A 24,756-nucleotide genomic window follows, 5' to 3' on the forward strand; every position below is an offset into this window, starting at 1 on the left:
ATTAGTGCTTGAGTTAGCAGCATGGTGGTGAGTTAAGAAGTGTAGGGAGGGGCAGCTAGGTGGCACAGTGGATAGAGCACTGGCCCTGGAGTCAGGAGTACCTGAGTTCAAATCCGGCCTCGGACACTTAACACTTACTAGCTGTGTGACCTTGGGCAAGTCACTTAACCCCAATTGCCTCACTTAAAAAAAAAAAAAAGAAGTGTAGGGAGTTCAAAGCAGGTGAAGAAGCAGATGCAATGTGAGAGCTAAGAGTTAAGACCTGCAAGAATGGACAAAGGGTGGGTTCCTGAAGGGAAGCAGAGAAAAGATTGGGACTGAAAGGGTGTGAAGACCGCAGAGACAGACTTCATGTACTTCAGAATTTTCCCTAGGCCTTCAAACTGTCATTTATAACTGAAAGCATCATTTTTTAAAATATTCATTTTTTGGAGTTCCAAATTCTCTCCCTTCCTCCACCTCCCTCCCCACCCATTGAGAAGGTAAGCAATATGATACCCATTATACATATGAAATTATGCAAAACACATTTAGCCATGTTGTTCCTCCCTGGCCCCCTAAAAAACAAGGGTAGGAAAAATTTTTAAATGAAAAAAGTGAAATTATAAGTGAAAAAAATATGCTTCAGTCTACACTCAGAGTTCATCAGTTCTCTGGGAGTGGATAACATTTTTCATCATGAGTCTTCTGCAATTATAATGGATCATTTTATTGATCAGAATAGCTAAGTCTTTCACAGTTGATCATCATTACAATATTGCTATTTTGTGTACAATGTTCTCCTGGCTCTGCTCATTTCACTTTGCATCAGTTCATGTTCCAAAAGGTTTTTCTGAAAGCACCCCCCTTGTCATTTCTTATAGTGCAAAAGTATTTCATCACAATCATATACCGCAAATTGTTCAGTCATTCCTCAACTGACAGGCATCCCCTGAAATTCCAGTTCTTTGCCATCACCAAAAGAGCTGCTATAAATATTTTTGTCCGTGTAATTCCTTTCCCTTTCTTTCTTTTTCTTTTTCTTTTTTTCTTTGTGGGGCAATTGGAGTTAAGTGACTTGCCCAGGATCACACAGCTAGTAAGTGTCTGAGGCTAGATTCGAACTCAGGTCTTCCTGAATCCAGGGCCTGTGCTTTATCCACTGTACCACCTAGTTGCCTCTCGATTTCTCTTTTTCAAGAAAGCATCTTAATGTGATTGGTCTAACCATCAACTTCTGCTAAAGATATAGCCAGTCTAGAAGGACTATAGATAAGCAGTGACTGCTTTGAAAATTATGTGTTGAATTTATTATATACTAATAAAAAAGCTAGTTGTAAGTAATTAAAATTTTCAGTTTTCTATAAAATCATCTTTTTCTGTTTTACTATGTACATGGAAATGCTCATTTTATTTGGTGTCAAGTTAAGTCAACAACCATTTAATAAGTGCCTTTTATGTGTTGGACCCTGTGCTGAACACTAGGGATACAAAGACAGGCATAAAGACAGCTCCTGCTCTCAAGGAGCTCACAGTATAATGGGGGAGAGATCATGCAAACAACTTTTGTTGTGTTTTGTTGTTGTTGTTGTTTTTTGGTGAGGCAATTGGGGTTAAGTGACTTGCCCAGGGTCACACAGCTAGTAAGTGTAAATTGTATGAGGCTGGATTTGAACTCAGGTCCTCCTGAATCCAGGGCCAGTGCTCTATCCACTGCGCCACCTAGCTGCCCCCGTGCAAACAACTTTTACAGAAAGATACATAAAGGATAAGTTGGAGATAATCAACAAAGGGAAGTCACTAGCACTGGGGGGCATTAGGAAGGAAGATAGGCAGAAATTAGGATAGAAAGAATTCCAAATGTCAGGGACAGTCAATGAAAATGTAGGGAGTTAGGAAATGGAGTGTCTTGTGCAAAGAAGGGAAGGAGGCCAATGTTACTGGACTGTAGAGTACATGGGTGGGAATGTAGGAGGGGGCCATGTTATGAAGGGTTTTTTGTTTTATTTTGTTTTGTTTTGTTTTTTTGCAGGGCAATGAAGGTTAAGGGTCACACAGTTAGTAAGTGTCAAGTGTCTGAAGCCAGATTTGAACCCAGGTCCTCCTGAATCCAGGGCCTGTGTTTTATGCGCTGCGCCACCTAGCTGCCCCCTTATGCAGGGTTTTGAAAACCAAACAGGATTTTATATTTGATCCTGCATGTGATAGGAAACCACTGGGATTTATTTACTAGGGAAGGTGACATGGTCAGACCAATACTTTAGGAAGATTAATACAACAGCTGAGTTGAAGGATGGAGTGAAGTAGGGAGAGACTTGGGGTAGGAAGGGTGGTTGCAGTGTCAGAGAAAAGAAGGGAGGCATATAGGAGAGATGTTATGAAGGTAACATTGACAAGACGTGGCAACCGATTGGCTATGGGGAGGTGAGAAGAGTGAGGGGTTGAGGATAACACCTAAGATTTGAGTCTAGGTGACTGAACTGATGGTGCTCCAGACAGCAATAGGGAAGTTCATAAGGGGTGGGGGTTTTAGGGGGAAAGTTAATGAATTCACTTTTGCATTTGTTGAATTTAAGATGTCTTTGGGGCATTTGGTGTGAAATGTTCAGTAGGTAGTTGGAAATGCAAGTCGGGAGTTTAGGGCTGGATAAGTAAATCAGAGAACTGTCAGCAGAGAGATATCTGTTAAATTCAATATACAAAATTGAGCAGAAGGAATTTCAGAAGGGGACACAGATAAGCAGAATAATATTGGCACTATTATTTAAAATTTGTAGACATATCTAAAAAGCAAGTTGTGTGTAACAGTCCTAGTTTCATATCTAGTACTCATTTTATAGCCATTATATATGGAGATGTTTATGTTTATTGATGGTTTTCTAGTTCATAATACAAAATAATTTTAAAAATACTTAGTATCATTTGTTAGGTATTTTTAAACATTCATTTTTAAAATTTTGAATTCCAAATTCTTTTCTTCCTTATAGTCCCTCCCCTACCCATTGAGAGGGTAAGCATTATGATACCCAATATATATGTACAACATACTAGCCCATATCTTAGGCATTTTAATTTTACAGAGTCAAGTAGAATTTGTAACAATACAGATCCTTTTAAAATCTTTACTTTATAATGAAACTGAGTCTCAGGTTAAGTGACTTGCCAAAAATCACTCCTAGATCTGAGGCTAAATCTGAACCCAGGTCTCTTCCAGCTCTAAATCTCTGATTTTGTGAATCCTACATTCCTAGTATAAATAAGACTTGGTCATAAATCACAATCCTTTTAATATGCTATTTTAGCCTTTTTTTTTTTTTTGGGTGAGGCAATTGGGGTTAAGTGACTTGCCCAGGGTCACACAGCTAGTGTTAAGTGTCTGAGGCTGGATTTGAACTCAGGTCCTCCTGAATCCAGGGCCGGTGCTTTATCTACTGTGCCACCTAGCTGCCCCTATTTTAGCCTTTTGACAAACATTTTGTTTGATATTTTACATAGATATTCATTAGTGATATTTGTCTACTTTTTGTACTCCCTAAAAGACTGCTTTTCATCAGACTTCTTATACCCTAAAGTATAGAACAACCTTTTCAGCCTTAACTTCTTGGCCAGAAAATAATCTTTTTATTTGGATCCTGCTCTCCCAAAGTCCATAGTTATTGCCACAAAGGGCTGAGAGTTAAATGAAAAGACTGGCAAACAGAAGCACATCCTTTAAAATTTAAAATTTAACTTTTTTGCTTTGTTTGTCATTACTGACCAGAGTCACGATGCTTTGTACTATGGACTGAGAGGATTCAGAGGGGTAAATGGCTTGATCTTTTACTGAATTGGGTGAAGCTGGCTGGAATGCTGGAGTAGGAATGGAGGCTTCCTGGGAGCAGGAAGGAGCCGACAGAAAAAAGAAGAAGCTCATTTTCTTGCCATTTTCCTGTTTTTACCATTCGTCTGAGAGGGATGGCAGTTTTCTGATACAGAAGAGGTAGAGATAAAAGGTCTAGCCTTATGAAAGTTAAATGTGTCCTAGGGGGATTAATTTTGTATATGAGTTGGACTAGATGGTTGCCGAGATTCCTTTGAACTCTCAAATTCTTTGATTCTATGAAAGAAATATTGGCCATAGAAAAAAAGGCAGTAGAAAATCTAAGTGTGAAAACATAAGTGGATTTGTGAACCAGATGCTATGGGATTGTGGGAACCACTATTTCGTTTTTTAAACAGATAGGATGTTTCCTTGGCTGCCAACCCAAGGAAATATACAATGATTGTAAAAAATCATTGTTTAAAAAATATATAATTATTTTCAGTATCACAGTTCTTTCCCTGGCTTTTCTTTCTGGGTTTCTCATTGTTTTGTCTTGGTTTTTTTTTTTTTAGTAAGTGATTAAGAGACCATTTTTACTGGTACTATTTAGAGTTCCTTTGTTTGCTTAGGAGAGAGTTGGATTTAAATAAGAAGAACTGTGGTGGCTGGACCCCACTTATGTATGCTTCCTATATTGGCCATGACACCATTGTGCACCTGCTGCTGGAGGCAGGAGTCAAGGTCAACGTACCAACCCCTGAAGGCCAAACACCCCTGATGCTAGCATCCAGTTGTGGAAATGAAAGCATTGCCTACTTTCTTCTCCAGGTGAGCTAAGATGTGAATTCAGAACACTTAACAGGATCAACCATTAGCACGGAACTAAGCCATTCAGTGGATTATTATATAGATTCATTTATAAATTATCTTATTATGAAGCCCCTTTGACTAATACCTATTGCAATAATAATCATTATTAATTTTTTTCAAAGCAAGGTGCAGAGTTAGAAATGAAAGATATTCATGGCTGGACTGCCCTCTTCCATTGTACCAGTGCTGGGCACCAACAGATGGTCAAGTTTCTTTTGGACAATGGAGCTAATGCCAACTTAAGGTAAAGTAGGATCAACAGAGTGTTCTTTATTTTTCTTTCAAAGTGTCAGGTGACCGTAAGAACTTTTTCTGCCCCTTCCAACCATAAGGAACACAAACCTCTTTGGATAATTCTATCATCAAATGCCCTTACCAGTTAAGAGTTACTCTTCCATAAAGAGTAACTTTCAGTTGTATGAGTATTTATTGAGCACCTAGAAAAGGGTATGGAATGACCATAGTGAGGGATGCAAAAGAAACATCCAGCATACATACACACACACACACACACACACACACACACACACACACACACACACACACACATTCATCCATTTATTTATTTTCACAGGGCAATGAGGGTTAAGTGATTTGCTCAGGGTCACACAGCTAGTAAGGGTCAAGTGTCTGAGACTGAATTTGAACTCAGGTCCTCCTGAATCCAGGGCCGGTGCTCTATCCACTGCACCACCTAGCTGCCCCCAAATTCAATTATTTCTAGTTCTGTATCTAGTCTGTTCCATATATCTATTTTTCAAGCAGTACAAAATAGTTTTGAAGATTACTGCTTTATAACATAGTTTGAGATCAGTTAATACAATGAAGTCATCTTTGAAATTATTAGAGTCTCCTTTTAGAAAGGGAATCTGATGGAAATAAAAACAGGGAATTTAATACTTATAAAAAGGAGTGTATTTTTTGTATTTGATAAAATGTGGGAGAATGAAGTTTTAATTTGTCTTTCAAATCTGCAAACACATGTAAGTGCTGGAATGCCCATCATGTGCCAAGATACATAAAAAGATAAGGAAGAAATAGTTCCCTGTCCTCACAGGGTTTATAATCTAGGCAAGAAAGATACCTATGATACATGAATGAATGTGGTAAATACGTAAGAGAGAACTATAAGAGTTTCAGAGGAGGATAGGAGATCCCTTTTGATTTTGTCTTTGGGGATGGGAGATGGTGGATGTTTTTTGTTAGAATGAAAACAGAGAACTTCATTCTTTATGGTGACCTTTGACCTTAGCCTGTATCTTGCAGGGAACCAACTTATGGATTTACTCCTTTGATGGAAGCAGCTGCTTCTGGCCATGAAATAATTGTTCAGTATCTCCTGAATCATGTAAGTGTGCATATTTAACCACAGCTGGTAAGGAATCTTGGCATGTAGGGGTCAAATGTAGTAGACCACCTTTCCTGAATTAAAAACAAAAAGAATTCTGCCTCCTACCACAATGATTGTATAGTAGCATATTATATACCTATGAATGATGTATGATCAATTGTTGCTTATCTGCTTTGCAGATTACTTACATGACCCATGATCTGTTGGCAACTAATTAGATGCCAAGGCTACTTCCCTTTGTTTTCTAGCTCCTAGTATTTTTGCCACCTCACTGTAGATCATGTTCCCAGCATTAAGTCAATATGTGTGTGCAAAGGAATCCAGATATATGAGGGACAGTAAATTGTACAAGAAAGTATTTGAAGATTTGTTGTTTTGGATTATATGTGTACTGCTCTTCGTTAGTGCTATTCATCAAGAATTGGCAGTAGTCAATAGCAGCTTACTGTGTGTGTTTAAATGACCATATCATATGAGCTCCTTCTGCCTTCCAGCTGTTCTCCAGCCTATTGGATTAAGTAGTAGCATAGCCTGGGACAATGCTTCTGACTTAACCAGTGTGACATCTGAGCATTGTAAAATCTTACTTTGGGGACACTTTTTATCTTTTCAGCAGCAGCCTCCTCACTAACCAGTCAGCTTACAGTAGAGAGTACATCCAGGCCCAGAACATGGTCAAAGGAAGAGCTCCTGCCTGGGAAGCAAACTTGGACCATGCAGCCCAGGCATCTTTTAGCCAGCAAACTCAACAGTAGGAGTGGGGGAAGTGGCCTTTGAAATAGTTTCCCTTCTGCCAGTCTGAGTGAGGGAAGTAGCAATGTTCATGTCAGATTTTCCTATCTCAGAGAACTAATTCATGTCCTTGATCCAATCAGGTGGGTTATCTATTAATTTTAATTAGTGCCTATTTGATTTGGAATAATTGGAAGCTGGTAGTGGTAGATTGGATAGAGCATTGAATTTTGAGCCTGGAAGACCTGAGTCCAGAGCCTTTCTCAGATATCCACTAACTGATTCTGAGCAAGTAAGTCACTTAACCTCTCTATTTCATTATCTATAAAATGAAAATAATAAAATATATCTCACAGAGTTGTTGTGAGGATCAAATGACATAATGACACTTTGCCGACCTTAAAAGTACTCTATAAAGGTTTGTGGTTGTTATTATTATTGTACAATTATTTATCTTTTATTGTCTGTGTCTCCTAATTGTTGGTGACGTGATTATCTTAGAGCAGATAAGATTCTTCTAAATTCTTTTTCCTTTTACCCAGAGCAATAATCTTAATTTTTTTTTAAAAGTATAAGGTCCAGGTTAAGTAATGTTCACTGTATTTCTAGGATCTAAAAAAAAAAAAAAGCTTTCTTGGAAGGTTTGTGTTTAAATCACAACCAGAGAGACTTAATTTTAACCATCATATGATTATACTTGAAGATTTCTGTGATACTTGTTGGCCAACCAAAAGAGGATGGCTCTAGAGTTCCCTAAATAGCCTCAGTTTTTAGATGTAGACAGCACTAGTGGCATCCTCTTGTTCAGATTAGATGACATTAGAGGCCACTAAAAAAATCTAAGTCTTTTTCAACTTGCCAGTGAAACATTCTTGTTACCACATCACCCCACCAGGAAACCAGAGTTGTTTTTTTGCAGTTAGCTATATAGGTACATTAATGCTGAAACTAATCCAGTGATGATGGGTTGACTTATTCAGTTTAAAACCCTGTATTTTAATTTTAACAAGTAGGATTCTATAGTGCTCTTGTTCTTTAAAAATAATCTCGAGTCATTTCAGAGGGCAGATGGATTATAATGAAGGTTGATTTCTTTAGGATATTGTATTCCTCTTTTATTCACAGTTATCCCAGGGGCTTAATTTGTGACTTCAGATGAGTTGCTTCTTTCCCACTCTTAGCCTTGGTTTCTTCATCTGTAAAATGAATGGCTAAACTTAGGGGTGTTAGAGAATCTCATCCTAAAATTCTGCAATTCTATGAAGTGTTAAATAGAAGCAAATAATTGTCTTATCAGATGAGATAATGAATATAAAATGGCTCAGCAAATGTAACTTGATGCTGTATTTAAAAATTTTTAATTTTTTATCCTTTATTTTTTATCCTTTTATTTTTATCCTTTATTTTTTCAATTAACAAATATCTATAGTCTTTCATTCCCACCCCATCTCCAATTAAAAAAAAGAAAAATTAAACTCTTGTAACAAATACATAGTCAAGTAGACCTAATTTCCATATTTTCCATGTCCAAAAATGTTTGTCTTATTCTGCAATAAGATGGTAACTATCATACTTCTTTCTATCTTTGATCCACTGGTATCCCTTCTCACATTGTCTACCAGTGCTATATTGTATATTGAACGCGCCTAAAAAGTGGTATTAAATGGATAGATGAATTTCGTTCATAAAGTATGGGTGAGGGCGGAGCCAAGATGGCGGAGGAAAGACATTAAACCCACAGGGCTCCTGATACAATAACCCCAAAAATAGCAGTAAAAGAACCCTTGGGACAGAAAAACACACAAAAATATGGGCTGAGAGTTTTCTCCAGCTATAGATAGATTTCAGGGGGCCGTGCTGGGCCATGAATAAAGTCTAACCCCGCAATTGGGCCGACACACCAGACACCCATCAGAGGAATTTGCCCCAGTGCCTCTGAATCAGCTGTAGCACTGGCGTCTTCTGGAACCGAGCATGTGGTCAGACTGAACAGCTGGCCCAGGGGGGTAAGTGCAGGAGTACCAGTGGACTGGGGAGAAGGATTCAACTGTCCCACCCCAGCAGAGAACCAGGAAGAAATCCTGAGTGGCGGGAGACCCATGTGGGGGAGGGGAGCAGTCTCATCAGAAGCTGAGAACCACACCACAGAAAGCTTTGCTTTCCTGGTTGGGTGCTTAGTAAAGTAGGCCTGAGGTTATCTCCGAAGAACAGGCCAGGTAAGATTAAAGCCTGCCCCCTCTCAACCCAAAACACCTGGGACCCTCTGAATCTGAGAACAGAAGTGGAGCCGAGAAGCAGCCCCCCCCCCCCCCCCCCAGTGGAGAGTTTAAAATCAAATGAAAGTGAGGCCAGGCAGGCTGAGAAGAAGCCCAACCATCCCCCGGGCCATGCTGTAGCTTGAACAGTGTGTCCTGGAAGCAGCACCACACTTTAAGAAGGAGTTAAAAGCCAAGAAATAGTAAGCCAGGATGAGTAGGCAGAGAAAGCAGAAGACCATCGAAAACTTCTTTGGGGGTAAGGTAGACCACAATACAACCTCAGAAGAAGAAGAAGATATTAACAGGGTCAAAGCTCCAACATCCAAAGCTTCCAAGAAAAATATGAACTGGTCTCAGGCCATGGAAGCTCTCAAAAGGGACTTTTGACTCTCAAAAAGAGAAAGTAGGAGAAATAGAAGATGTAGAGAAAAGGAGGAAAGAATGGAAAGGAAAATGAGAGTGATGCGGGAGAGGCATGAGAAAAAAGTCAACTGTTTGAGAAGCCAAATGGAAAAGGAGATTAACAAACTGTCTGATGAAAATAACTGCCTAAGAATTAGGATTGAACAAATGGAAGCTAGTGACCTTATGAGAAATCAAGACACAGTAAAGCAAATCCAATTGAATGAAAAAATAGAGGGCAATGTGAAATATCTCCTCGGAAAAACAGCTGACCTGGAAAATAGATCCAGGAGAGCTACTTTGAAAATCATTGGACTACCTGAAAACCATGATCAAAATAAGAGTTTAGACATCATCTTCCAAGAAATTGTCAGGGAAAATTGCCCTGATATTCTAGAAGCAGAAGGTAAAATAGAAATTGAAAGAATGCACCCATCACCTCCAGAAAGAGATCCCAAAAGGAAAACTTCCAGGAATATTATAGCCAAATTCCAGAGATCCCAAGTCAAGGAGAAAATACTGCAAGCAGCTAGAAAAAAGGAATTCAAATACTGTGGAGCTCCAATAAGTATAAAGCAAGATCTAGCAGCTTCTACATTAAAGGACCGAAGGGCATGGAATATGATATTCCAGAGGGCAAAGGAACTGGGACTTCAGCCAAAAATCACGTACCCAGCAAAACTGAGTATAATTTTTCAGAGGCAAAAATGGGATTTCAATGAGAGGTCTTTCAAGCATTTGTGATGAAAAGACCTGAACTGAATAGAAAATTTGACTTTCAAATACAAGATCCTGGAGAAGCATAAAAAGGTAAACAGGAAAAAGACTTCATGAGGGATATTAAAAGATCAAATTGTTTACATTCCTACATGGGAAGATAATACTTTGAAATCATAAGAACTATCTCAGTAAGAAATTCAGGGGCAGCTGGGTGGCGCAGTGGATAGAGCACCGGCCCTGGACTCAGGAGAACCTGAGTTCAAATGTGACCTCAGACACTTAACAATTACTAGCTGTGTGACCCTAGGCAGGTCACTTGGCCCCAATTGCCTCACCAAAAACCAAAACAAAACAAAAGGTCTTCACAAGAAATTCACAGAAGACGGGGCTGAACTGAATATGAAGGGATGATATCTGTAAAGCCTTTATGTTTTGTTCTTTGTAGGGCAGACAGGGTGGGGTGTCTTATGTCTGGGGCTGGATTTGGGCTTGGGGCCTCCTGGGTCCAGGACTGGTGCTTTGTCCACTGTGCCACCTAACTAATCCATGATGACATCATTAAAATAGGGTTGAGGTGTAGGAGGAATAAACTGAGGGAGGGAGAAGGGGAGAGATGGTTTGGGGAGAGGTAGTTCACATGAAGGAAACAAGAAGAAAGCTTATGGAGGAAAGTAGAAAAGGGGAAGGAGTTGGGGAGTGAGTGAATCTTAATATCATCAGAATTGGCTCAGAGAAGGACTAACATACATACTCAAGTAGGTATAGTAATATATTTTTGCCCTGGGAGGGGGGAGGGGGAAAAGAGGTGGAGGGGAAGAAGGGAAGGAGGAAAGGGCAGATTGGGGGAGAGAGCAGTTAAAAGCAAAACACTTTTAAGGAAGATGAAGATGTTCTGCATTACTGCACCAGTATGACATATTGAATTGCTTGATCTCATAAGGGAGGGTTGAGGAGGGAGGGAGGAAGGAAAATTTAGAACACAGAATTAGCTCAGGGACCCTGATCTCATTGGAGTGGGCTCATGGAATGAATAGCTTTCATACCCAATTGGGAGGATCAATCTATTTAACCCTGCAGGAAAATAGGAGGGGAAGAGGACAAGGAAGGAAGGGTGAAAAAAGGGAGTACAGAGTGAGGGAGAGGATTGTCAGAAGTAAAACGCCTCTGAAGAGGAATAGGTAAAAAGAAGATAGAGTAAATGTCATGGGAAGGGAGTGGGATGGAGGGAAATAGTTATGATGATTGATTATAATGGCGAAACGTATGGTACCTACTTTGCTGGGCTTTTATGAAGAAAATTCTCTGTCAAGCTTAAGGTACTATATAAAGGTTATGATGAACAGGATACTATCAGGAAAACCTGGAAAGACCTACATGAACTGAAGCAGAGTGAAATGTACTGTATACAAAATAACAGCAATAGTGGGGGATGATCTGCTGGGAAGCATGTGGTTATTTTCAGCAAGGCGATGATCCAATATAACCCTGAAACACTTATGAAGATTGCAGCCCATCTGCAGAGAAAGAACTGATAGTATCTGAAAACAGATGGTAACACATTTTAATTTTTTTTTTCATTTCCTCATTGATAATTCCTTAATCTGAAGTTTTGGTTTTTTTGACTGTTTTCTCTCACAACTAGCTAATATGGGAATTTTTCCATGACTATTCATGTATAACTTATTTTGAATTGATTGAGTTCTTGTGGGTGGAGGGTGGGAATGGAGGGGGGAAGAGAAGCTGGAACACAAAGCTTTTTAAAAATTGATGTTAAAATTTTGTTTTTGAATATATTTTGGAAAATAAAATTCTATTCAGAATTTTAAAAAAATTAAAAAAAAATAAAGTATGGGTGAGGAAACTTCTATTTCTAAATAAGGCTTCTTCAGGAACTCTTATCTTTTTTTAATTTTAAACTCACTCTGTAATGGACACTCTAAATCAGGAAAATTTGGAGATAGCCTCATAGACCAAGGTAATAAGGGTTGGCTATTATGAAATGTACTTTTCCTTTTTTCCTCTTCCTTACCCCTGTCACCTATTAAAAGGAGTGACTGTGTGCCTTAGGTCAGGTCATTGTATGTATTGTGACATTTAAAATCTAATGTGTGGTCGCTTGATTCCTGTTCCAAGTGTAGAGAAAACTAGCTAGGGTTTACTTATAAATTAGAAGCTTTAGCACCAGTTTTGGGCATTAAGCATTTACTAGTCAAAAAGAGAACACCTGGGTCAGAAATCCAAGAAAAAAGCCTATCTACCCTAGAGGAGAGATAAGAGTTCAGCCTGGCCTGCTTCTTCTCCCAAGTCCTCTACCACAAGGCTGTTTGAGACATGAACTGAAAGAGTAAGCTTCCTCTCTGTCCCAAGGAGAGACAGTCCTTCCACACTGCTTCAAGCTAATTGGCTAGCATCACCCAAATCCATTGGTTCACTGGACTTGAGGGTGGTTCCATGTTGAGGTCATAGTCCATATTCTTCTGAGAGCAATACCCTCTTGAGGGCCAGACAGGTGTGGTTTCAGTTGAATAAACTTTAAGTACCTTACCAAATAAGTCAGTCAATCTCAGTCAATCCAGTCAGTCCAAATCAATCCCAGCTGGGGCCTTTGGCAGTTGGCAAAGCCCATTATTTTCTTACAGTATTTTTGACTCTTTTTAACTCTTGTCTTCAATAGGGAGTGAAAGTAGATGTTGGGGATTACACTGGTGCCACAGCCCGAGCACTAGCCATGAAATATGGACACATGAAGATAGTGGGGTTGATAGACATTCATACTGCTTCTCTGCCCAAGCCTCCTTACAGGAGTCCAGGTAAATTACTATGTATATCTAGAATTGTGTTGAAATCAAAAGTTAATTTGGGGGGCATCTAGGTGGCGCAGTGGATAAAGCACTGGCCCTGGATTCAGGAGGACCTAAGTTCAAATCCAGTCTCAGACACTTGACACTTACTAGCCATGTGACCCTGGGCAAGTCACTTAACCCTCATTGCCCTGCAAAAAAAAAAAAAAGTTAATTTGAACTTATAGAAGGAAATATCTACCCTTTTACTAATTATCATTACCCTCCCAAGTATATTTATGCTCACACATGGTATCATGCTAGGCCCTGTATAAATCATAATTTAAGATTGTTGTTTGTCCTTAGTTTTAAGGAGGACCATGACATCATGAGGTCATGTCATGACTTGCACTGAATTGGATTTAAGTGAGGGAGGGCTGTACAAGGTCACCAACCTCATTCTCTCCTTCAGAGCCATCTGGCTCCAGAGGCAAGATATATATTAGAATAACTGGAAATGGCCCCAAATGCTTAAGGCAATTGGGGTTAAGTGACTTGTTCAGGGTCATACAGCTAGTAAGTGTCTGAGATGAGATTTGAACTCGGGTCCACTTGATTTCAAGGCCAGCACTCTATCTACTTTGCCACCTAGTTGCCCCAGTCCAAAATTAATGAAACAATGAATGAATAAAAAAGCATTTATCAAGTGTTCACTGTGCCAAGTACTGTACTAAGTGATGAGGACACATAGAAAATGCTAGATGGTCCTTACTATCAAGGAGCTCACATTCTAATTGGGGGGATAATCCAAAAGAAAGTTGAGCTGCAGGGCAGATGGAAAAGCCCAGAATTCCTAAGGATGCACTGGTTAGGTGCATGTTCCAAAGGTTATTACATTACTTAAGTAGTTATAGGCATAAGAGGCAGGGCAGATGGTAGATCCCAAGGAATATAGGAGGCGTTGGCTAGCCAGATTGCAAGGTCTTGTGGTCTTCCATCTCATCAGAAGGAATGAAGTTGTTGACTTCCATTATATTCAAACCTTGTAAGCATTCACATAGCTCAGACTGGGAAGAGGGCATTCCTGACAGGTTCTGGGATGGTCCAGGCCAGGGAGGGGAGGGGACGGGGATGGGGAGAACAGGGCACTTTTGGTAGTGGTAGCTCTTCCAGCTGTCCCAATTAGGTATATCCAATTTTCTGGAAAATTCATGTATACTTCAGACTTTAAAATGAAGCTCTACTAAATATTTCATCAAGTTCCTGTTTCTTCATATTGGAGGTAACATCACATCTTGAAATACTATTAAACACTGGCCTAAGCACGGGTTTCCTTTTACTAAAAATTGCTGTCTTTCTGGTTCCTGAATGTGAGAGATTTGATTGTGTCTAGAATGGTGCTCTGGATTTGGAGTCAGAGGCACTGAGTTCAAATCCCAACTTTCCCATTTATATCCTGTGTGTCCTTAGGCAAGTCATCTAACCTCTCTTGTTTTCCTTATCTGGAAAATGAGGGGTGTGGTTGGAGTAGATGATCTCTAAGGTCCTTTAGAGTTCTAAATCTACCATCCTTTCATATATAATCCTGTGACTTTCTTTTTTGGCTCAAAAAGTGAATTTGTTGTATTGTCTTTAAAAGACTTGAGATAAACAAGAAATTAATGATACAAGCAAGAATTTGAGGAAAAACCCAAAGCACTTATAGATAATAAAGAGCAGATTGTATTCATTTATGCATTTATTTAGTCATATTTCTATTATTTCATTGCATGTGCCTTTTTCCACACTTTGCACATCCTTGGCACATCGCTGTGCCATTTTAAATTGCAAAAGAAGATGCCTTAGCAGTTAAGTGAGAGGGTTTGAGTTCATTCTCTAAGTTTCCCTTCTAGATCTTTCATTCTTTAACCGTAGCCCCTTTTGAACTTCTCATTTGTATCTTGGACCCAGAATGAAGTTCGTGAACTATAAGAACCTACACTTATATTAGAGGGGTTATGATTTATGAGGGGCATGGATAGGAGGGGTATGCATTTATTTACTATTTCAGTTTTTAAAAATTCATTATGCAGGGGGCGTCTAGGTGGCGCAGTGGATAAAGCACCGGCCCTGGATTCAGGAGTACCTGAGTTCAAATCTGGCCTGGGACACTTGACACTTACTAGCTGTGTGACCCTGGGCAAGTCACTTAACCCCCATTGCCCCGCAAAAAAACCCCAAACAAACAAAAAAAACCAAAATTCATTATGCACTCACTGTATGGAAGACACTCTGTTTGGGGCTGGGGATGACCTATTTCAAGTAGCTCATACTTTACCAAATCCTAGAATACTCGAATGAGGGCATATCCCTTAAAACTAAAAAGAAAATCATTGCATGAATCATGTTTTTACATAGTAGGTAGTGAGGATGCTGAACTCATTCCCACGATAATCTCTAAGGTTCCTTCTAGCACTAAAGTTATGCTTTTTATGAGGGACATAATATGTAGAAAATATGTAGAGATTAAAGAAGGGTTTAAATTAATTTATAATGATGAGCTCTTGTTTAAAGGAAAAATCTATCTTCTTTTGAGGTCATCCCCATGCTAGCTAGCCATACCACATCCCTTGTTAGCGATATAAAGCTTGACTGACTATGGCACATGTTATGGATTAGGTCCTTGATAACAAACTTTTTTTTTTGGTGGGTCAATCAGTGTCTTAAGGCCAGATTTGAACTCAGGTCTTCCTGAATCCAGGGCTGGTGCTTTATCCACTGTGCTACCTAGCTGCCTCAACAAATTCTCTTAAAAGAAAACCAATAACAACTATTTTATCCCAGTTTATTTTTATATTTATCTGTAAAGAGCTAGTAATTTGCTAAGCAAATTTCTTTCAATTTTTGTGTTCGATCCACAGAAAAATATGAAGATCTGAGCTCATCAGATGAATCCTGCTCTGTCCCACAAAGACAAAGACCTACAAGAAAGATGAAGGGCCTTAGTATCCATGAAGGGCCTCAGGCTTTGGCTAAGATCACAGCCATAGGAATTGGAGGCAGGATGCACCAGCCTTGCCTCGGTGAGTCTGGACCAGGAATTCTTACCTTTTGTTTTCCTGTCTGTAGCATTTCATTTCATGCATCTATCTTGTTGAGAGAGGTTTTAGCTCTTTGGCTGCTACAATGTGGGTCAATCAGCTTTTAGCCTAGAGTCAGACTTTAAATGATTTACATTTTTGCTCATTGATGAAGTTGCTCACAGTTATAAAAATAACATTGTTATATTGATTCCTTCCCTTTCCATGATTTCCCATCACCATCTAAGATTAAAAATGCGAAATGTTTACTCTGACTATAGTAATAGTAGCAATTTCACATCTCTTTTGTCACTATCACATGAGGTGGCCAGGTAATCAGGGAAAGACACTTAGAGCCCTCTTTCTCCTGCTTTGTGTTTCATCTGATCAAATGGCCTGAGGCATTTTTGCTGTTGTGAGTTTGTGTTTCAACTGGGGAAAAAAAGAGTGATTAGTTGTGGTTTCATCTCTGTTCTCAGGGTAGTAGGTTCACAATCTGAAAACTTTGGGTTGTCACATGATTCCTCTGAAAATTGCTGAAGTTCCCTTGTTTTATGTTTTAAATTTCTAGTTAGATGCCGACATTGCCAATAACTGAATTTTGAGAACTTCAGATATTTAGTTTAAATAGAATTTTGAGGAGCTCGGGCAAACAGAAGTATCTGGGACTGTTTATTGGGCTTAAGGTGTCAGAGGAAAGCTTTTCCCCTCTTGGTCTGTACTTTCTGAAATGTTTTCATAGGCACAAGAACCAGTCAGTCAATAATAATTTATTAAGAGCTTAATATGCACCATGCACTGAACTAGGCCTTGGAGAGAGAGACAGAGAGATAGTAGAATCCAGTAATCTTAAGCATTGAAATAAAATAAATGGTTCAGCTTCAGGGGCATAGCTGTTCAGCAGAAGAGCTTTCTGCTCAGGACCTTTCTCAGTTTTACTGAGGAGTAGACACAGCTAAGGTTTATGTTTTCATTCATTATTTTGTCAATTAACTTGACAGCCTTTTTTTTTCTTTCCTAAATGTTGTAGCCTTGTGTTTTTTCAATTTAGCCAGATAACTTTTTAAATATTACCCAAAAGACACAGGGTTGTTTGATTATGGCCTCTCAGTGTTCATGATCAGAGGGTGTACAGGAAAAATGGAATAAATACATCTCAGCTAAACCTGTGTGAATCATGTGTATCAGAGGGAAGCACTCCCACCTGAAAGGGAGATTCATATTTGTGTGTGTGTGTGTGTGTGTGTGTGTCTGTCTGTCTGTCTGTATCTTTGTGGTATGTGACCCTAGGCAAGTCACATAACCTTTCATTCTTTCATTGCCTCGTGTGAGTTACAGAGAGGTGCTGATAGAAGGGGTTTCCTCCTTAGGAGTTGCATATATCAATGAAATCTCAGATCTAGTACCAAAAAAAGTATGCATACACACTCATTTTGGAGGATGTGTGGGTACAGAAGTATTAACTGTTCTTTTCCTACTTGGAAGAGCACTGTTATTCTTTAATTTGTTTAACACTGTATCTTCTAGTGTTGATAATGCCTCTTGGAAAGCTCCTTTAGGCTATTGGTTCGGTTTGGTTTGTTTGAAAGATGTAACATTGTGCCTTATTCTTATGTGTTTCCCCCATTTTATACATAGAACAAGTACCTCCACAGGGCTATGTTACCTTTAACAACAATGAGGGGAATAGTATTGAAGGGGAGGATCTCCGCTATCGAGATGTCACCTCTCCAATCAATGAGCAGGATGTGGAAAGCAGCAGCAGCAGGGGTATGGCAGTGTTTGGTTTTTGATGCATATTGTATGGTATTTTTGGTTTGGTTTGGTTTGGTTTGGTTTTTTGCGGGGCAGTGAGGGTTAGGTGACTTGCCCAGGGTCATACAGCTAGTAAGTGTTCAGTGTCTGAGGTCACATTTCAACTCAGGTCCTCCTGAATCCAGGGCCGGTGCTTTATCCACTGCACCACCTAGCTGCCTCCTTATCTACTCCATCACCTAGCTGCCCCTGATGCATATTGTATGTTAAACCTCGGCCAGCTTCAGTTGGTAGATATAAATATGAGAAACTTCCTTCTCCTGAGATCAGTTCCTCCCAGCTTGCAGTTCCTTGCCTGTGGGATTCAGCCTTCCATATAGGATGTTTAATTTGAGGTACAGCAAGAATAATTTATCATTTGTAACACCAGCCCGTAAGCTAGAGCAATATAAAAGTTTTGTCTTTAGTGGGACCTAGTCCCATGAAAAGTCCATCCAATACAAGGGTTGATAGGACAAAAAAAGAGAAACTTATTTCTGGATGAAGGGAAAATAAAGAATTCTTTCACCTGGGTTGGCTCACATGTCAGTAAATACTTAGAATTGTGTGAATGGATGGACAGGAGGTCATTTGTTCCAGTCTTCCTCTTCCATGGAAGATAATATCAAATTATACTGGGCAGGTATCCTATTTCAGTGTTTAATAAGATTCAATCATGACAAAGTTCCTTGTCTATAACTAATCTTAACAGTTTCCACTTCTACAAAAAGAGCTGCTGTCAATATTTTGTATGTATGGGGTTTTTTTCCTCTTTAAAAAAAAATCTCTTTGGAGTACAGGCCTAATATCACCGAGTAAAAGGATATACATAGTTTATAACTGTTTGGGCATAGTTCCAAATTGCTTTCCAGAATAATAAGATCAATTCACACTGTCTGTTTTTTCCACAGCTCATTTGTCATTTTCCTCTTTCATCATCTTTACCAGCCTTGTTGGTATGAGATTGAATCTCAGAATTGATTTATTTGTGTTTCTCTCATTATTAGTAAATTGGCTCTTATGCTTGTAAATTTGAGGTACCATAATTTTTTCCATGTATTACGGTCAATATTCCACATTTTAAAATGACCATGCTTTGGATGTACTTACACTGAAAGAGGATTTGGCACCTTGGAATATTACAGTTAGATTTCTTAGGGATTAGTTGGCTTTGGTGTTATAGGGATTCTGTTTTTCAGAGACCTCAGAAGAATCCCATTCAATCAACCTTTTTATTCATTGTCTACTATTTATTTCTTTTTCCCCCCTCTATTTATTTCTAGAGGAAAATGCATTCTGTACCAACCTAGTAACCATCAGGAGTAGCAGTAGTAGCAGTGAGGGGTTAGCCAAAGCCCTCGGGGTCAGTAGTGAGGCTTCTTTGGAGAGCAATGAGGTAAGCATTTGATTCTTTCCATTTCCTCTCTGCAAACCCTTTCTTAGCATTGTATAGGAAGTTCACACTTTCCAAATGAGTCAGCCAGCTAGCAAGTATTCACGAGTATTAAGTAAGTATTATTTATCCAGCATTATATTAGATATTGTGGAGGATAAGAGAAGTAGGAGACATGGTAGTTGAATATCAAATTGAGTGGCATAGGTGATCTATTCTGTCATAATTCAGAGAAAGGAGATAATAATGGTTGGAGGAAAGGCTTCACAGAGGAAGAGAGACTTGAATCTGGCCCCAAATCCTTATTAGACCAATTGTTTTTGTTTTATTTTTATTATAAAAAGAGTGGATAAGTTGGTAAACTCATCATTTGTGGCTTGGACATCAACTGTAGAATAGTCATCTGTTCCTGTCAGAGAGAGGCCTTGAGTCCTCCCCTCCTTCTTCTAAACACAAATCTTCTATCTTCCAGGACTCAGATCATACGCACAAAAGCTCCGTTAAAAAACAGACCAAAAGTTACACGAAGGCTAAGAATCGTTATAGCAACAATGAGAGCCATTGGCCTCCTGGCAGTGGAACCTCTGGGATACTGAATCCTCCAGGTTCCATCTTCAAACCAGAGAGACCCACTTATTCAGGACCCCAGGTAAGAGAAAAGGCAGCCAAACTCTGCTTTTAACTTTTTTTTTTTTTTTTTTTGGCGGGACAATGAGGGTTAAATGACTTTTCCAGAATCACACAGCTAGTAAGTGTCAAGTGTCTGAGGCCAGATTTGAACTCAGATCCTCCTGAATTCAGGGCAGGTACTTTATCCACTGCACCACCTAGCTGCCCCCTGCTTTTAACTCTTAATTTGGAAATTGAACTTTCTTGGTCTTGTTTTAGTTTTAATAAAATAGTTGCTTTTCTAAATGAGAAGACTAAATCTGTTGTCATCTTTTCTTTTTTTTTTTTTTTTAGTGAGACAATTGGGGTTAAGTGACTTGCCCAGGGTCACACAGCTAGTAAGTGTTAAGTGTCTGAGGCCGGATTTGAACTCAGGTACTCCTGACTCCAGGGCCGGTGTTCTATCCACTGCACCATCTAGCTGCCCCCATCATCTTTTCTTAATGCTTTAAAAACGCCTCTTTGTTTATTTGTAGTTTTTTTTTTTAATTTTTTTGCAGGGCAATGAGGGTTAAGTGAGGGGTCACACAGCTAGTAAGTATCAAGTGTCTGTGGCCAGATTTGAACTCAGGTCCTCCTGAATCCAGGGCTGGTGTTTTATCCATTGCGCCACCTAGCTGCCCGCCTCTTTGTTTATAAAGTTAAATGTCTATTTGGTGCCCCTATTCAGATATACACTTAAGCTTCTATAATATTAGATTAATCAGAAAACAGGGTTTTTTTGTTTGTTTGTTTGACTTCAGTTCCTGGTTTTTTCTTTGAGGAGCTATCTTATCCCTTAGGCTTTCCTGTCATCTCAGATGGAGTAGGATAGAGTGATTATTTTGTGTGTTGCTATGTTTAAGGAATTCATTGAGGATCCTTAGTCTTTTAAGTTCTAAGAACTCTAATGCTATAGCTGTAGTATTTTGCTAGTTTTGTTCCCTCTAAATGACCCTTGCCAAAAATCCCTTCTGCTTATGGCCTTAATTTGGGGCACATAAACATTTGGGTTAAGTTAGGCACAGTGAGAAAGACTCAGCAGAGAGTGTGATAATAAGTTCACTGGTACCTTGGTCTCCCTTTAGAAATGGTCTGGACTTGGGAATTCATTTTTGTCTATAGGGTTTCAGGAGTCTGGTCATGTATATTGGACCTGATTCACAATTTAAAATCTAGTTTCTGGTCTTTTGTGTAGTTTTCTGGCTATTTTTAACTTGGTCTCAAGAATTATTTTATTTTGGTTTGGTTTTTTTCTACTTTTTTTTTTCTTGTAAAATAAAAAGAGATTTATTAGGAGAGAGAAATATGGCCGGGGAACAGATCATCTTGGTAACTGTTCCACTGGAGTAAGAAAAGACTGGTCTTTTGTATTTTTATCAGACCAAAGGGAGGGAGGGGCATTACAAAGAACTGGGAGGGAAATGTAACAACAGGGAGGGAATTTTGGAATAATGGGGCATCAGTAAGATATACAGCATCCATCTGGCATATCGGTATACCTGGGTCATATCAACACCCATTCCTGAGGTGGGAGACAGAGCTGCCCCTCCCCTGGGAGAGTTCAAGGATTCCTTGGGGGGTTGGGATCTTTAGGTTTCTTGGGGTCCCACTGCATTCCCATGACATTCCTCCCCTCTCTTTATTTCTGGGGAGAAAGGGGTGAAGGTCCGTCTTCTGTAGCTCAGGGATTATTTTAAGCCAATAAGTGGCTTGGATCTGTGTAGGGATTTTAGGACTCTGGGTTCAAGGATTGACTTAAAGGTATATCTTTTGACTTTGTGGCCAATTGATATACATATAATTTAGCCTGATTAGTGTTTATCCCCATCTAGGATAATGGCTAGACTCTGCATGTACCCAAAGCAGTATTTAGCTTCGTTACAATTCTATTTGAATGTTAGACACCTTTGTGTGTATAGGTCCTGAGGCCAATGGCAGAATTTATAGTTCCCTCTGAAAATTCAAGTATGTGCAGAGGAAGAAATATAAAATTTCTAAAGTTCAAGGCATTAAACATGCAAAAACCAGTAATTGGAGCCAAGGTGGGGTGAGAATTTTGGGGGAAGAGAAAAAGAAACAAATGGACAAAATATAATTTTTTTTTTCAGGAGCATCCTGTTGAATACATATAATACTTTCCCATGGGAAACTTTTTCTAGAAACAGTTATCCACACTTATACTCTTGAGACAAATTCTATCTAGGAGCACTACCCCTGGAGACCTGTTCATTTTTAGATTGTCCCTAGATTCCAGTATATTTCACATATACTTAGAACATACCTTGCCACTTGGAGACCCGCAGCCTTCCAACAGTCGTAAAGCATAGAGGCACCTGTATTGAGATATCTAATCCTCAAAGTCATATTCTTAATTTTAGAACATTCTTGGGCGCCTAAGTGACTGTTTCAGTCAGGCAGTCTATTCCCCATAACCCAGCACTCCTAAATTAGAAATGCTTGGAGGTCCCTACATGTTTCCTCGTTTGCACATGCTCAGAGACACCGAGGCTCTCTGCACATATCCAAGTTACTTTCTGACCCACATTAATCCTTAAATTCCCTGATTTCAGGAATATATACATCCTGTGAGGAAAACAGCTTTGTCTTATGACCAAACCTAATTATGAAGTTGTTGACTTTTCATGTAGCCACTTTTCTTTAGGGATGATATCTCTTCTTCCTCTTCATTTTTGGTTGAATGGGTCCCAGGACCTTGCAACTCTTCTGGAGCAGATTGGGTGTCTGAAGTACCTGCAAGTTTTTGAAGAGCAAGATGTAGACCTCCGCATTTTTCTGACCCTCACAGAGAGTGATCTGAAAGAAATAGGCATTACGTGAGTGTCTGTGGGGAATATTTGTGGGTTTCCTTCCCCATTTTGTTTTGGCCAAGATACTCGGGGTAAATTTCGTTTTTGACTTTCCAGAATCAAAAGAAATGAACATATCTCTCTAAAGAGCTGCTTAATTACTCATTAAGTGAAAGGTTATGCTCGAGCAGAACCAGGCAGGTGGCAATAGGCACCATGCAAGTTTTGTTGATTTCTTTTAAAACAAAAAGTTTTATTGTTGCTCTTTTCTCTTTATATATCACTGTCACTTTCCTATGATTTTCTCTACCCCCAACCCTCCCCAGTAACCAGTTAATATGAGCAAAATTAATCAACCAATTGAAGATATCTGTAAATATGAGCTTCATTCTATACTTCTTCACTACCTCTCAGCAGAGAGCAAGCTTGCTTCACTCTCAGACCACTGTAGTTATGATTAGACATTGCATTGATCACAGTTTAAGTCTTTCATTGTCAGTTTAATTTACATTATTGTGATCATTATTTTTCTGCTTACTTGCCTGCATCAGTTCATTTGAAAGTTTTCCCAAGTTTCTTTCAATTCTCTAATTCATAATTTTATGGTACAATAATATACCACTTAATATTCATGTACTATGACTTGCTTAGCCATTCCCAGTCTTTGAGCATCTAGTCTTTTTTGCTTTCAGTTCTTTTCTACAATGAAGACTTCTTTTTTTTTTTTTTTTGCGGGGCAATGAGGGTTAAGTGGCTTGCCCAGGGTCTCACAGCTAGTAAGTGTCAAGTGTTTGAGGTCAGATTTGAACTCAGATTCTCCTGAATCCAGAGCCTGTGCTTTATCCATTGCACCACCTAGCTGCGCCTACAATGAAGACTTTTTTTGAACTGATGAAGAATGAAGTAGAATGAGAATAATATACACAATTATACTATAAATGGAAAGAGCAACAAAGTAATTGAGCCTAAGTGCATCAAAATTATAATGACCTAGCTAAGGACCCAAAGAAGAGTTAGGAGAGGGCATCTTCCCCCTCTTTCTTTGCAGAGGCAGAACACTTTTTGGGAAACACTAAAATCAGATTGTTTCAATTTGATGGCTAGCTTTGCTGAACTTGTTTTTCTTCCTTTTTTTCTTTTTATGAGATGTGGCTCTCTGGGAGGTGGGAGGGTGATATGAAAAGATCAATAAAATGTATTTTTTAAACAATTGCTACTTTTTTTGTATATAGATTTATTTTTCATTTTCAGTTCAGGATAACTGGATTCTTGTATAAGTGGTCATGTATTGTAGAGACTGCAATAGAAAACCTGGTAGAGAAAAATATTTCCAAAGGGATGGGGACAGATGATAATATGATTTGTCCTCTGATCTACATCTGCAGTTTGTTTGGGCCCAAGCGGAAGATGACGTCTGCCATTGCTCGATGGCACAGTAATGCCCGCCCACCCAGTGATGCCCTGGAACTGGCCTATGCAGACCGGCTTGAAGCAGAAATGCAGGAGCTGGCCATTCAGCTACACAAAGTATGTGCAAGTATGATAGAGAAATATAGTTGAGCACAAAATAGTGTCGCTGTCTAAAAAAAGGCACAAAATCAAAAGCTCCATACCAGCCCACACATGTATATAAGAAAAAGTCATAACCATATTAAGAGATTAGGCCTGATTCTGGGTTCCATAATTAAAGAGGGAGGTGCAGAATATGGAGAGAATTTTAAGAGAGGCTAGGAAGCTTTTATTCAAGGATATGGGTTGGTGGAGTTGAGGTTATTTAACCTGATGAAGAAAAGGTCAAAGGGTAACCTAAAAATGCTTTTTATAATGATGAAGGATTATAGAAGATAGTGACTAATTGTTTTCTAACTCAAAAAAAAAACCTTACGTGGTCATAGCTGTTATTTAAATTGGGATAGAAGAAAACTTCTTGTAGGAAGTGTGTTAAACACTAGAACAGATCACCAGAGATTGTGGAATATTCATCCCCAGAAGATTTTTGTAATAAGTAGGTCCCCATCCACTGGGAATGGCTTAGTTGGAGCTTTCTTTTGCAGTTCATTCTTATAGGAGCAAAGTTTAGATTCAGGAATGTTTGTAGCTATCCAGTAGGGGCATTTCAGAGATTTAGAATGGTAGAATAGGAGATGTGGGGCCAAAG

At 39.2% G+C, this 24,756-nt stretch overlaps 1 protein-coding gene across 4 annotated transcripts in view; it reads left to right on the forward strand.

Moving 5' to 3' along the window:
• The window catches only part of ANKS3 (ankyrin repeat and sterile alpha motif domain containing 3), a 46,595-nt gene that overhangs the window by 8,550 nt on the left and 13,289 nt on the right, over positions 1–24,756 (forward strand). For 2 of the 4 annotated variants that reach the window (XM_043987858.1, XM_043987868.1), the window contains exons 3-12: positions 4,411–4,609; positions 4,774–4,895; positions 5,918–5,999; positions 12,789–12,924; positions 15,795–15,956; positions 17,592–17,723; positions 19,031–19,143; positions 19,613–19,789; positions 22,501–22,625; positions 23,984–24,125. In XM_043987858.1, the coding sequence (XP_043843793.1) occupies positions 4,411–4,609; positions 4,774–4,895; positions 5,918–5,999; positions 12,789–12,924; positions 15,795–15,956; positions 17,592–17,723; positions 19,031–19,143; positions 19,613–19,789; positions 22,501–22,625; positions 23,984–24,125 (1,390 nt within the window). Of the gene's footprint in view, positions 1–4,410; positions 4,610–4,773; positions 4,896–5,917; positions 6,000–12,788; positions 12,925–15,794; positions 15,957–17,591; positions 17,724–19,030; positions 19,144–19,612; positions 19,790–22,500; positions 22,626–23,983; positions 24,126–24,756 lie in introns of those variants that run through there. The other 2 variants (XM_043987883.1, XM_043987876.1) reach the window with 2 other exon arrangements.

This window comes from Dromiciops gliroides, chromosome 1 (assembly GCF_019393635.1).
Source record: "Dromiciops gliroides isolate mDroGli1 chromosome 1, mDroGli1.pri, whole genome shotgun sequence".
Lineage (NCBI taxonomy): Eukaryota > Metazoa > Chordata > Mammalia > Microbiotheria > Microbiotheriidae > Dromiciops > Dromiciops gliroides.